The sequence below is a fragment of the Protopterus annectens genome, chromosome 16.part0, assembly GCF_019279795.1.
Source record: "Protopterus annectens isolate FY-2018-M chromosome 16.part0, PAN1.0, whole genome shotgun sequence".
Taxonomy (NCBI): domain Eukaryota; kingdom Metazoa; phylum Chordata; order Ceratodontiformes; family Protopteridae; genus Protopterus; species Protopterus annectens.
This window is the reverse complement of record NC_056750.1, coordinates 233752783-233765588: the sequence shown is the minus strand read 5'-3', so window position 1 is coordinate 233765588 and position 12806 is coordinate 233752783. Positions and strand designations below refer to the sequence as shown.

The window sequence follows — 12806 nt, the reverse complement described above, 5'->3', positions numbered from 1 at the left end:
TTTTTTTTTGTAAGTAATGCGGTTTTAAAACAAAATAATCTTGCATGTTAATACTTTCAGAAGTGAACTCACTTAGTGAAACCACATTTCAGTAAAAATGTATCACACTGTATCAAGATGCTCAAAGCATGCAGAGCTTATAATTAGGAAGGTAGAATGAGGGAGCAATAAAGACACAATTCCTTAATAAACACCAAAGCTCAAAAACTAGAAGAATCTATAATCCACTGCACTATACAATAAATGCATCATTTACGTAAACCACAATATGCACCATTTCTCTAAACATCAAAAAACAGCAACATATACTTTCACAATAAAAATAATGCAAAAGATCACCACTGCTTGGCAGTGAAAGCTTATGCATGGCTTGTTTGCTTCACACTCTTGGAGAAAAAAAAGAGTACAAATGTCATGGGTAAATCTTGCATTTTCACTGCCCAAACAAGACTTACTGTTAACAGCCTCATGTAACGTGATTAGGATAATGCAAAGCAACAAATAATACTTTGTATCACAAATCTGTTACAGGTTTAACCATGTACTAAGATTATCTGAAGAAAGAAAGATGAGGGAGAATGGAATGTGGGCCAATCACAGAAACAAAGAAATGCCGCTCTTTGTACAAGATGCAATCAAAATATATGTACTGGATCAGCAAGGGAGTCCTTGTTCAACATCTTCTTAATCCAGTTCCATTCTAAATTATGACTATTTCTATGATAATTTTCAAAGCATCATTTTTATTTTTTTTAATCATAGATCCTTAACAGCATGCCATGTTACACAATATAAAGGACTTCAGCGATTTGATAGAGGATACTTGGATACCAAGCTATTCCACATTTAGGATCCTGTCCCAGATTCAGTGAAGCATTAATGAAATACTCCAATGTTTTGTTCATACTGTGTAACCAGCGGAATGGAGCAAGAGACCAGTGTGCTACTTTGGGATTGCTGAATACTGCATAGCAGGATGCCAGTATATTATCTACAACAATAGTCCCCTCTTCTGTAAGGGGGGCATAGGCACCATGATCCTGAACTCTGCAAACTCTCTCAATTCTGACCTTTTCTACACCTCCATTAACAGGCTCTACAACATGTACATACTGTCCTTTTTTAACCTGCCCAGCAAAAATGGATACCGGATCAAAAGAGGAGCTGTCGCTGCCTGCGATAAATAACAAATGAGCTGGTGTAAGGTGCAGATGCCTACCACCTGCTTCAATAGCAACAAATTCACCAACATAGTCAGGAACAACATCCATTAATAGAACAATTTCACTAAACAGCTGCTTTCCTCGTTTATCTACAGCTAGAACTTTGTCTTTGATTCCCACATCTTTTATTAGTTTGAAAGAGCCATCTTCAAGTTGCACAGTGGCTTTTGCTGAGAAACACCCTTCTTCTGGTGGCTCTGGAGATGGCGATTCTGTTGGTGGTGGTGGTGGTGTTAGTGGTTTTGAAAGCGAATACGCAGCTTCCATAGTACCTGGAGTAAAAAGTAGTGAAGTTTCTGTCCCACTTGGGGTATACAGTGTTTTGGAGTTAGGATAGCTGGTATTACGAATTCAGTCCTTGATGGAGCTCCGGTATTCAATTCATTAAAAGGAGGAACATTAGATAAAGGTGAATCGATCGTTCTCTTAAATTCTGTAAAAATAAATAAATAAATAAATAAATAAATAAATAAATAAATAAATAAATATACATAAATTTTTAAAATACTGTGGCATGCAAAATACATGTTTTAGTAAAACACATTTAGTAATTAAAGGTTACAGTAAGAAAGGATATTCTCTCTATACAGAGTTAATGTTAGCACTCACGACATGATTTGGAATAATCGCTCATTCTAGATGCTGGTAAGGTTGCTCAGTTACATGAAAGCCAAGCATCACAATCAAGTGCAGGAAAAGAAAGGGAAGACAGGCTTAGGAACAGTGCAGTACTGCAGCAGAGAACAGGCAGGGGGTTTGTACTCACCAGTCATTAACGAGCAGTAGCTGCCAGTGCTAACAAACAGTGGACATAAGGCTTTGTATAAGGAGGCCAAGTGCCTCTGCTCAAGATACTGAAAATAATTTTACACTGAATGAAGTCTGCTGGTTAAATAAGAGAAAAGGCAGACTGTTCTGGTAGTATAGTATAATGAGGACAAGGTACAGAATGAAAAAAGAAGACAGAACAATCAAAGGGAAGGGGAAAAACAGAAAATGAAAAAGGCAATAAATAACATGGGAAAGTCCAAGGCTGAAATGAACAGCAAAGCAGAGTAAGTGAAGAACAAGAAAATAGACAATATTAAACAAAAAGAGCAGGAAGCCTAAGTGTTTTAAAACAAAACAGGGTGCAGACAAGATGTGAGGAAGAAAAACAACAGGATCCAGCAGCAGCTAGGTAGAGAGAAACTATAGATAACGCACAAGATGTAAAGGCAGTCTCAGTATATACACAACCACAAAAAGAGTACAGCCAAAGGCAGAATGCGGAGGGAAAAATAAGGAAGGCAGAAAGGACAGTAACAAAGATCCAAAAAGGAAAGGAGACATACAAGTGAGTCTGATGTTGAGTGTGCATCTCAAAAGTTACGGGTTAGGATCCTGTAAGGAGGGGGTGCCAGGTGTGCTGGATGTACAAGTTATAAGAATTCAGGAAGCCAGTGGTAGCTTAGAATAAGATTTTAGTAGGACCAGTGGGCAGTAGGTACAGGATAAGGCACCATGGGAAATGGGAGACTTGAAGAGAAAGGTGATATCAGGAAAGGTAGAGTGGATGGAATAGAAGGGCAGCAGGAGTGAGCAGAAGGAGCAAGTGGAAAAATAGGATGTAAAAAGGGAGGGGGAGAGAGACGGGGAGAGGTAAAGGTTCAGTTCAAACAAGCAAGAATATAAATAAATAAATATGGAAACAGTGAGATATCTCAGCTAGTAAGAAGTGTTGAGGTAAGAAAGGAGGCAGAAGCATATGCGAACACAAGGAAGAAGGACAAGTTAAAAATGAAGCAATAATCTATTTTTATTTTCCTTTTTATTTGCAAATTTCTTACGTTAAACAAGTTACAGATTCAAGAGGGATTGATATCAGAAGACACAGACACAATGTAAAAATACTTGTATAGTGCTCAATAAATATAAATATCAAGCGAAGAATTACATATATACATAACATTCATTGAAAGCAAGGTGTGGCTTTTAAGGAAATAAGGTGTGACAAAATAACGTTTTAAAAGGTAGTTAAAATGGAAATCTATGCAGACCACTGTTTTATCTTGGGTGCAGGTTTTATGATTGCTTCTTTCCATATGGAAGGCACTAATGTTCATACCTCTCAATCTGGAAACATCAAAAATCTGGACAAAGCCCATGAAAAATAGGTACAAATCTGTACGCTGATTAACATCTAGTTTACATACATAATTATATAACCCCACCCACTCCAATGGAATTGTGGGATGCAAACTGAAGAACAGCCAACCAAAATATGGCACCACAGTTCCCTTGCAGCCATTCCAATGTTTCATTACCTGGCTATTTCGCCCCATTTGCCATAAACACTAATGTGTGCATACTGCTTTACTTCTACAATGATTATTTGGATTTTATTTTTTACATTTTATAGCACAATGCACAAATACTAATAGATATCTGCTAAACAAAGCAATACTGTCTCACAATGAAAACAGACTTGGCATTAAAACTTCTCTGCCCTAGAAACTCACGCTCATTGAAACCCACACCACATCCAAATAAAATGCATCTGGCCAGTGGTGGATAGAGACTACCTTTGGGCTGTTTTTAAATCATTGGCCTCTTGCACACAAAACAAACATACATGTGTTCTTTTCTTTGATACACCTTCCTGACTTTATTAAGTTATATTCCTTGTATAATGCAGCACACTTGTTAGACAGAGTGCAATTTAAATTTACTGTTTGTACATTTTTCTAGTAGGCTGTAGTGCAGGCAATGAAACAAAATGCATGAACCAATAATGATAAAACTGACTATTTCGGAACATTTCCATCATAAAAGTCTACTTGCACTACTGCCATTCTGTTTATAGTGTGGGTGTGGAAGCCAAAGGCATCTTGTACACCTTCTTGCACTTATTTTCAATTTCAGGTTTTTTTGGTGGGGGGGGGGGGGCGACAGGTCAAAAAAACAGGGACACATTTTAAACCTTGTTTATATAATTTTGGAAAGTTGCTAGAATAAAACGTTGCGTTACCACCATGCATTTCAATGGCAAGTCTTCAACCCAGGACCCCATGCACTACAATCAGAGCAACATACCACTATGCCAAATCAGCAGTTTCCTGAAAAATAGGAAGACTGAAACTTAATGGCAATCATTTAGTGAATTCAGTTCTCACTTCTTACCATAACTCTCAAACTTCCAGCACAAAAATCCCTGGACAAAGCCAATAATGGGGGAATACAAATTCAGTTCTCACTTCTCACAGGTGAACTAAAATAATTACCTAGATTTAGTGATTCTTTATGGGCCTTTGCGAAGAAATCTGACATACAAAACACAGAGATATAGTCCGATTCACAGAAACCATGTAAAAAAGCAATGAGACAAGATACAGTTTTATTTTACACATTTAAAAAAATATTTCCTGACTGGAGTCTTTAAAGCCTTTTAAAGGGGATTATTAAGCCTACCGGTCATGCAATTTACATATCAGTAATATCTATTAATTATACTAAAGGTACATTAACTGACCCCTTAGCTTTAGCAGCAGCATTTGCAAAGGAATTTGGCACTACAGTGAAAAATACTCTTTTACACTCAGTACTGCATTCACTCATTCCATTGCTATTCCCACTCTTAATGAAAGAAGGATATTCTATTTTCACTTCAATGAAATAAAAAAATCACCAAGAAGCAAATATGGGCCTGATGACAGCTGCCCTGACTCTGATGGGTTAGAATTCTGGGAAAAGAAGTGCTGCACATGTTACTTATTACTTCTTAAGAATACATGTACAGTCTGCCATTACAAGTGAAAATACCATCCAAATGGAAAATGAAAGTAGTTATCCCACTGCCAGAATCCCATGCAATAGCTCTCACAACACTACCAAGCCTAATCAAAATTCTAGAAAAGTTGACCAAAGGAAAAAAAAAAAAAAAAAAAAAAAACGTACAATGCCCTGACAGATGTGATCTTTTCTCCAAACACTAACACAACTTCAGACAAAGAAGAACCACCATGTCTGCTCTTTGGCTTTTACCTACAACTGCTACCATGACAGTCATAGCTCTCAACTCTTAGCACAAAAAACCTGGACAAACAACAAAAGCCAATAATGGGGGGATAGAAATTCTGTTCTCACTTCTCACCATAGCTCTCAATTCTTAGCACAAAAAAATCTGGACAAAGCTCACAAATGGTGGTGGCTAGGGACTTTAGGCTCTTTTTACCCTGTACCAAAGGTACAGAGTTTGAGCCTGAATACCTTTAGCCACCAGGTATATTAAATGGGGGCACACACACAGAGACACACACACCTCATTTCTTACTTGAGGATTCCCCATTCCCCCTAACAGTGCTGCTGCCGATAATTCATCCATCATTCATTCCCGCTCGCATTTGCAGCCAGGTCAGCCTGAAACGATGCGAGTTCCTTGAGCTCAATTCCGAATGGCTGGTAGCCCTGACGTCATCGTGCACGTGACGACATCAGCTCTGACGACGTGAAAATCAAAAAATTAAACAAAATGAAGGGATGCCACTCTGGAATCGTGGCACCCCTTCATTTGGACCCCCCAAACTCGGTAAAAACAGAGTAATTCATTATGGTTGGGAGGTATGCTAGTGTTAGTGAGGGACAGAATAGACAGACTAATAAATATGCTTTGTACAAAACCCAAGGAATCAAGGGTGGAAGGCCATCCACCAGTGGAGGTGTATCTGGAGGGACTGTTTTATGGAGTGTCCTTTAATTAAAAGGAAAGCAAGTAAAGTAAAATGATTTTATAAAGCGTTCTGGAACAGGGACTGGGAAGCAGAAATGGGTATAGGAGCTTCAGAAGGCTGGCATATTCTTGGAGAGTCACTGGCTGTGAGATTGATTGCGGAGCACCAAATGCTGCTGTCATGCATGGGGGTCTTCATGAGGTTAACACGTTCCTAAACTGTTCTTCGGTTTTAAAAGGTTGAAGTTAACTTGGTCTGGAGGTGGATGACTTTGCACTAGCTTGTGGCTTTCCTAGCTAGGTTTCAGAGGAGGATAAATTAATTCTGTTGTCAGCTGTGGCACAACTTTTCAATTTTGCCCAAGGTGAGTTTCTTAGCTGCTACAGGACTTTTTGTTATTTGGTAGTCTATTGGTTCCATTTGTCCTTCAAAATACAAATAACGTTTGGAAAGAATTGCAAGTTGAGGAGTGCGTTGGTAACAATTTGGGTTAACATGCTTCATGTCAGAGAAGTAATAAATATGACCAATCCATTCTGCAGAGATGTGTGATAGCTGAAATATTCAAGCTTTTTTTGGTGTAGGACATTCAGGAGACTGTGTCAAACAGCAGCAAAGGAACATGAACAAATGCAGTATTAGTTAAGAGTTCATCTCCTAACTGTAATATCATAAGGGCTACTGACTATCTCTGAACATAACTCATGGCCTCTTTAAGGACACTGCCCCCCCCCCCCCAGGGTGGGGTGGGGGGCAATGCAGCCATTAACCTTCTTTGTGCAGAAGAATGGGACTCAACCTGCAGATAAACAATGTTGTGGTTCAGGTTATGGTTCTAAGCTTCAACACTTGGAAGACAAACTACATTTGTAGCACCTCCAGGATTCTCAGCCTCAGATCCTGCATTTTTCCAGAATTATTTTTTTCTGGTTAACAAGAGTTGATTTTATATATATGTTGGGGATGACGTCTTGCATAGGATAGGAAGCTCTTATCTTGTTAAGCACTGCTTTTTCACAATAAGCTCTTACAGGTTAGATGGGCATGCCCATACCTGCATAGTTATGCCCCAGGGGTAGTACAATCAACAATTACACATTAGGTAGAGAAAAGCTTTGGGAGGTGTTTGTAGCTGTGAATCCAGGGGGTATTGCCCCTTGCAGTACTAAAGGCAGAACTGGAACAATTACTTTGAGGTCAACATATGTCAAGAAGCATTCAAACAGTGCAGCTAAATATTCCATTCTTGCATGTGGACCAAGAAATTCAAGTTTTTGTTAGAATGATTTAGATGGGCAGCTTTAACCAAACCAATAACAAAGCTACTCCAGAGTGTCATTATTTCAAGAATCTTGATGGAAACTGAAAGGTGTTAAATTAGATACAAAAGTACTTGTCAAAGGCAACAACTACAAACCCAGCTGTTCCAGTGTAGAGTCAAAAGATGATCAAACTATTCACAGCCTAGACTGTCATTCTATTATCACTCGCACTACAACAGACTGCAAACTGTTATAAAGCACTTAATTTTCATATTCACCAACACAACCTACCACTCAAAATGGCTGACAAAATATCCCACCCTTTGACAAAAGTAGCTAGACTAGCCATTTCTGTTAATGTATTATTACCAAGATAGGTGAAGCATACCAGTCACTCAAAATGGCAATGAAATAACCATTTGGTATTGGCTTTTACTTTAGAAAAGTATATGGCAAGCATGACAAGTCCCAGCACAGAACCCTGGGAGACTCCACTGGTGACTGGTCTCTTTGTGAACTAGCTGGCAATCCAACAGGTGACATGGGTGTTTTATGGGTGTTTATTCCCACTTTATTTAGCTTTTCTACTATGCCTGACTGGGGAATTGTGCCACACTTTGGCCAGGTCAAGGTATGTGATATGTAGCGTTTTGTCTTCATCCATTGCTTTGGTGACTTAAAATAAAATCCACCAGGATGAGTAAGCATGACTTGCCTGTGATGAATCTAAACTGAAACTGATCCAGTGTCTGGAGGTTCCATATATTCTGAATGATTAATTCCATGATACTTACTTCTATATTGAGGCTGGTCTGACTTATAGGCCAGTAACTGCCTGGGTCTGGGGAAGGTCCTCCCATTGCAGGGAAATGACTGCAACTGTTCTTCATTTAGTTGATACAAACCCTGTATGGAAGCTGAGATTGAACAGTGTTGTTTCAGATGTGGCTAAAATCAAGCTTCATACTAAAGATGCATCCAGAGATACTCAAGATTTTTCAAGTTAGTACCAGAATACTATAACAAAATACCATAGGATTTTAGATCCAGCACCAGCCTGCAGGATTTCCAAAAATCCATAGAGAAGCATTTGAAATCAAGTGCCTAATGTTGCAGTTTTGATAGTTACAGATCAGCAAAGACATTCCATTTGCCCTAGTTTTCACATCTGTACCTCACACTATAGCCTACCTACTTTGTAAGTTATCTCTTACAACTCTTGTACATATTTTTGTCTCTCCTCCTATTTATCTAGTAATCTTTGGATTTCTATGAACTTCCACTCTTTTTTTTTTTTTTTTTTTTTTTTTACACACACACACACACACCTCTCAACCTGGAATAATCAAAAATCTGGACAAAGGCCCATGAAAAATAGGTAGAAATCTGTACGCTGATTAATATAACATTTGCATACATAATGAAGTAACCCCACCCACTCCAATGGAATTGTGGGATACCACCATAAAGATTAAAGTCACTAAATAATAAGTAATTGGTAGACACTTGACTTTATATTCCTCAGAAAAACATAATAATGCAAAATATGTTATTCTAGCAATTATAGGAGTGTACATGAGCAATATTTAAAATCTGTCCCTCTACTCTCTCTCTATTTTTGGGCCTCTGTCCCACCATCATTGTTGACTTTGTCCAGATTTCTTGCTCTGAGAGATTGACACTTGAGATGTATGCATACAAGCGGTTGTGGCAGTGGGTATTTGGAGCACAAGCAAAAAATCCGTATCCCATTTTAGCAGATGATAGCGTCGCACTTGGCACCTGACTCGCCTTTTAGGAGAATGAATGGGCTGGTGAGCTATCATTGCTGGAAATAATGAAGGACAGATCCACTGACTGCCTGATGAGGTAAGCTTAGTGGTTAGTGTAGGGGTGCAGCAGCAGAAAAAAAAGCAGCGCGATCTCCTCAGTGTCTTTGAAATCTACACCTTGCATTATTCAGCTAGTTTTCTTACTAGCCTTCTGCACAGCATAACAGACACCCCCCCATTACGATTTCTCCTTTACCTTATTTATTGATAGTTCTATTCCAGCAGCACTGTGTTTTCATTGTCACCCCGCCCCCACACACATAGTACATAAAAAGTTTGTACTTTTATTCCCTTACATTAATCCTGTACAATTCCAGCCAGTGCCAGACTCTCTGGAAACTGCACTTCCTACCTGCCATCATAGATCTCAACTTCGTTGTTCAAGAAGCATGGGCAAAAATTATGAGACTTGATTACATAGACTCAAAACCAGGGGTAACTTAACATTTTAAGTTAATTCGACCAATATTTAACAGGACTATTTTGCCGTAATGATGCACTGTTTGAACAACAAGAATGATGCTGCAATGGTTAGCATTACATTAGCCAAGTGCAATAGTTAGTGATGGGGGGGGGGGGGGGCAGGGCAAAACCTGAGCAGTCAGGTGTTACCCTGGAGGGAACCATAAAGATTTCCCAAAGCGTTCTGATGTTATGTGTGCCTATACAAAGCGCCTCGCATATTTTTCAAGAAGTGTCTGATATCTTCGGAGTGGTAGGTTTAAATTATTTTTCTTTTTATATAATTTCTTCTCCCTGTTTACAGAAAAAGATATTACCAGTTTGTAATCTACTAAATATTGAGATGTATGCTTGGCAGCGTGATTTTGCTGCTCATTTTCCCAGTGGGCTGTACATAAAACATATTAAAAGCAAGTCAGGTTTATGAAGGATAGAGGGTACTTCCTTATCATAGCGCCTCAGTGATGTATTATAGCAGCCTTCACAATTTGTGAGGCCCAAGCAGTATCCCTAGCCAAAAGCTCTACTGAAAACAAACACCCAAAAAGGTTTAAAATGGAGAATGCATTAGTTAAAATTATTTTTCAAGCAACAATAATTACAACAGAAATAACATGTCAGATTAAAATGTTACCACTGTTTACTGGATTCTCTGTTACCACTGTTTACTGGATTCTCTGAAATACTAGCACTGCAGCCCACGCCTCACAAGATTTAAACATGTCATTATGATTTTAGCCCACATATTTAGCATAGCGTCTACATTTTCGGATCTTCTTCATGCATCAGGTTTGAGGTTACACATATTGCTTACTAAGTAAACTAAACATATTCCGAGATTCCAAGTAAACTAAACATATTCAGAGATTCCCCATCACCTAATACATAATGCCTAGGATCTAAAAAAATTAAGTAGCAGTTCTCTCCATGGAGATTTTTTTAAGAAGCAGTAATAAGATTTTAATGCGTACAGAGTAGTCATGCCATAAAACTGGAACATGTCTACAGTACAGCAGAAAAAGCAGCACAGAAAATACACACACACACCACTATGCTTATACATAAGCAACTCGCTAAATGCAGAATATTGCTGTATTCACATCAATACAAATGTACATGTGTTACAAAAGCCTGACATAAGCAGAGATGATCTTATAGGTCTTTCCATCACCATATTAACGAGACTTTCCAAACAAACAAAATTTCTGCACCAACAAGGCGTGCTACGAGCCTCCTGCACCTCCCCCATCAGCATTCTTTTCAACCTCCTGTGCAAGCCAAGCAGCCAGCTTCCTGCCTCACCTGTACTGTTAATTTAACAGTTTACACCACTGTATCTGTTCCTCCAGCTAGTACAGCTCTCAAACAGAAAAGCCATCCACACAGAACGCTCCTGGCCCGCAACCCGAACATGCGAATCTGCACAGTCATAGCAAGGAGGAAAGAATGTGCACCTGCAGCTCTGTTCAACATCTTAAAACTGTTAAGTGTCTTAAGAACCCAACATTCCCAACACATTTTCAAAGTGGATCTTACCTGGCTGAGGGCCACATCTGTATAATCACTGGCACTTTACCAGCCCGTAATAGTTCCCCTCTTCCTGTTTACTCCATCAACACATGCATCCACAGCAGCTGTCAGCAGGGCCACCACAAATAAGCAACCAAGCTTTCCCAACTCCCAAGTAATCCTTCTGTGCACCTTAATCACTGCAAAACAAAATACCTCTTCAGCTCAGTGAACAAAAAAGATTTATTTAATGCCACAAAACAATAACTTGCGTTTTTGTCCTTAGACTTCATCTGAATGAATAGTTAACCAAGCTAGTAATCTCCTTAAATAACCCTCCCATTGACAAAATAATTAACCAATCAAAACATTTAGTATAACTGAATGTAGTGCATTCAAAGTGCAACTATAAAAATGCAACTATAAAAACTCCTAAAACAAATAGTTACTTGTTACAGTAACAGATTTTTTAAAAAGCAGATTTTAAACACTGAATCACTAAGTAATATGTAAATACATAAAATTCAGGCCATCAAATATAATGTAATAGAAATAAGTACAAAAAGATGAGTTGCACCAAGTTTTAAATTATGTTGAAACAAAACCACTGTGGTAAGCTAGTAAAACACTGCCATCTACTGGTCAAGAAATAATGCTAAATAAAAGCATTATAGTTGAGCAGATCTAAGTTTAAGGACAGGGGCTAAAGAAATATAGTCATTCAAGCCTGGATCGCTGTTGGCCTCCCAAGCTTAACTGCCAAAATAGTTCCCTGTACTCTATCGTTGTCTCCCAGGGACCACCTCGAGGGTCCTGTTCTATTTTTTTCTATGACAAAACAACAAAACAAAAACTGCATCTTTACAAAGTGTGGTATGTCTAAATAGTGCATTATTAGTGGCTTGCTTACTAATGTCATAGAGATGTTCATATATTCGCCTCAAACTTCCTTGTGGTCTTCCCTATGTAGAAGGCTCCACAGGGTTTACAAATGGCGATATATATGACCCCCATGGTGTCACAGTTGGAGAACATGTTAAGTTTCCAACTTTTGTGTTCCTCCATTAAATACAAACTCTCCCCCTGTATAACACGTGCATTTCTTCTGTCTCCCCTGCTTTGGATCTGTGCACCTTGACAAGCGAGTGAAGCGACTATGGCATGGATTGTTGCCAGTAGTTAAAGTGAGAGACTTGCCTAGTCCCACAAGCTGCCCGCAAGTTTCTTTTCATTATTTTTTGAATCTCCCACGTCTCAGAGTCAGACAGGGAGTCACAAAGCTGATATCATCACACATGCCCCCATACCCTGGCGAGGCATGGTGACGTCAGCCATAAATTTAAAGTTATAAATACTGTACATATTCAAAATTGGAAATTACAGGGGCCACCTGTGAATTTGTGGCACCTCTTTATTTTGCTCTCAAAACCAGTACACAAAGAGAAATTCGGTACAGCTAAGAGGTATCACACACACACACACACACACACACACACACACACACACACACACACACACACACACACACTACAGATTTACCTAACATGTACAGTAACAGTTATCCCCCTACACAAATGTGGCTTAGCAACAAACACTGGGAATTATAGACCCACAAATCTGACTAGCCTCACCTGTAAAGTCATGGAACATATCGTCATGGACCTCATAATAAAGACATAGGGGACCACCAAACCCTGGATCAGATCCAATTCTGCTTCGTCAAAGGCAGATCCTGCCTGTTAAAGCTGGTGGATTTCTTCAAAAATGTGACCAGGGCCACTGATGAAGGCAAATCTGTGCACAGAGCAT

At 39.0% G+C, this 12806-nt stretch overlaps 1 protein-coding gene across 2 annotated transcripts; it reads right to left on the bottom strand.

Moving 5' to 3' along the window:
* Positions 1-578: 578 nt before the first annotated feature.
* Positions 579-11279, bottom strand: LOC122791032 (tiggy-winkle hedgehog protein-like). Of its 2 annotated transcripts, none has more exons than XM_044058805.1 (2): positions 11025-11279; positions 579-1656 (listed from the first exon to the last, which is right to left on the bottom strand). In XM_044058805.1, exon 2 carries the CDS (start codon positions 1488-1490, stop codon positions 783-785), a length of 708 nt encoding a protein of 235 aa, XP_043914740.1. In that variant the 5' UTR covers positions 1491-1656; positions 11025-11279; the 3' UTR covers positions 579-782. The 2 variants fall into 2 exon arrangements, with proteins under 2 accessions (XP_043914740.1, XP_043914741.1); XM_044058806.1 differs by lacking the exon at positions 11025-11279 and adding an exon at positions 10791-10950.
* Between the last annotated feature and the right edge of the window lie 1527 nt (positions 11280-12806).

Excerpts from the sequence above, each read along its gene's own strand:
- LOC122791032 (XM_044058805.1), bottom strand. The coding sequence starts at position 1,490 with ATGGAAGCTGCGTATTCGCTTTCAAAACCACTAACACCACCACCACCA.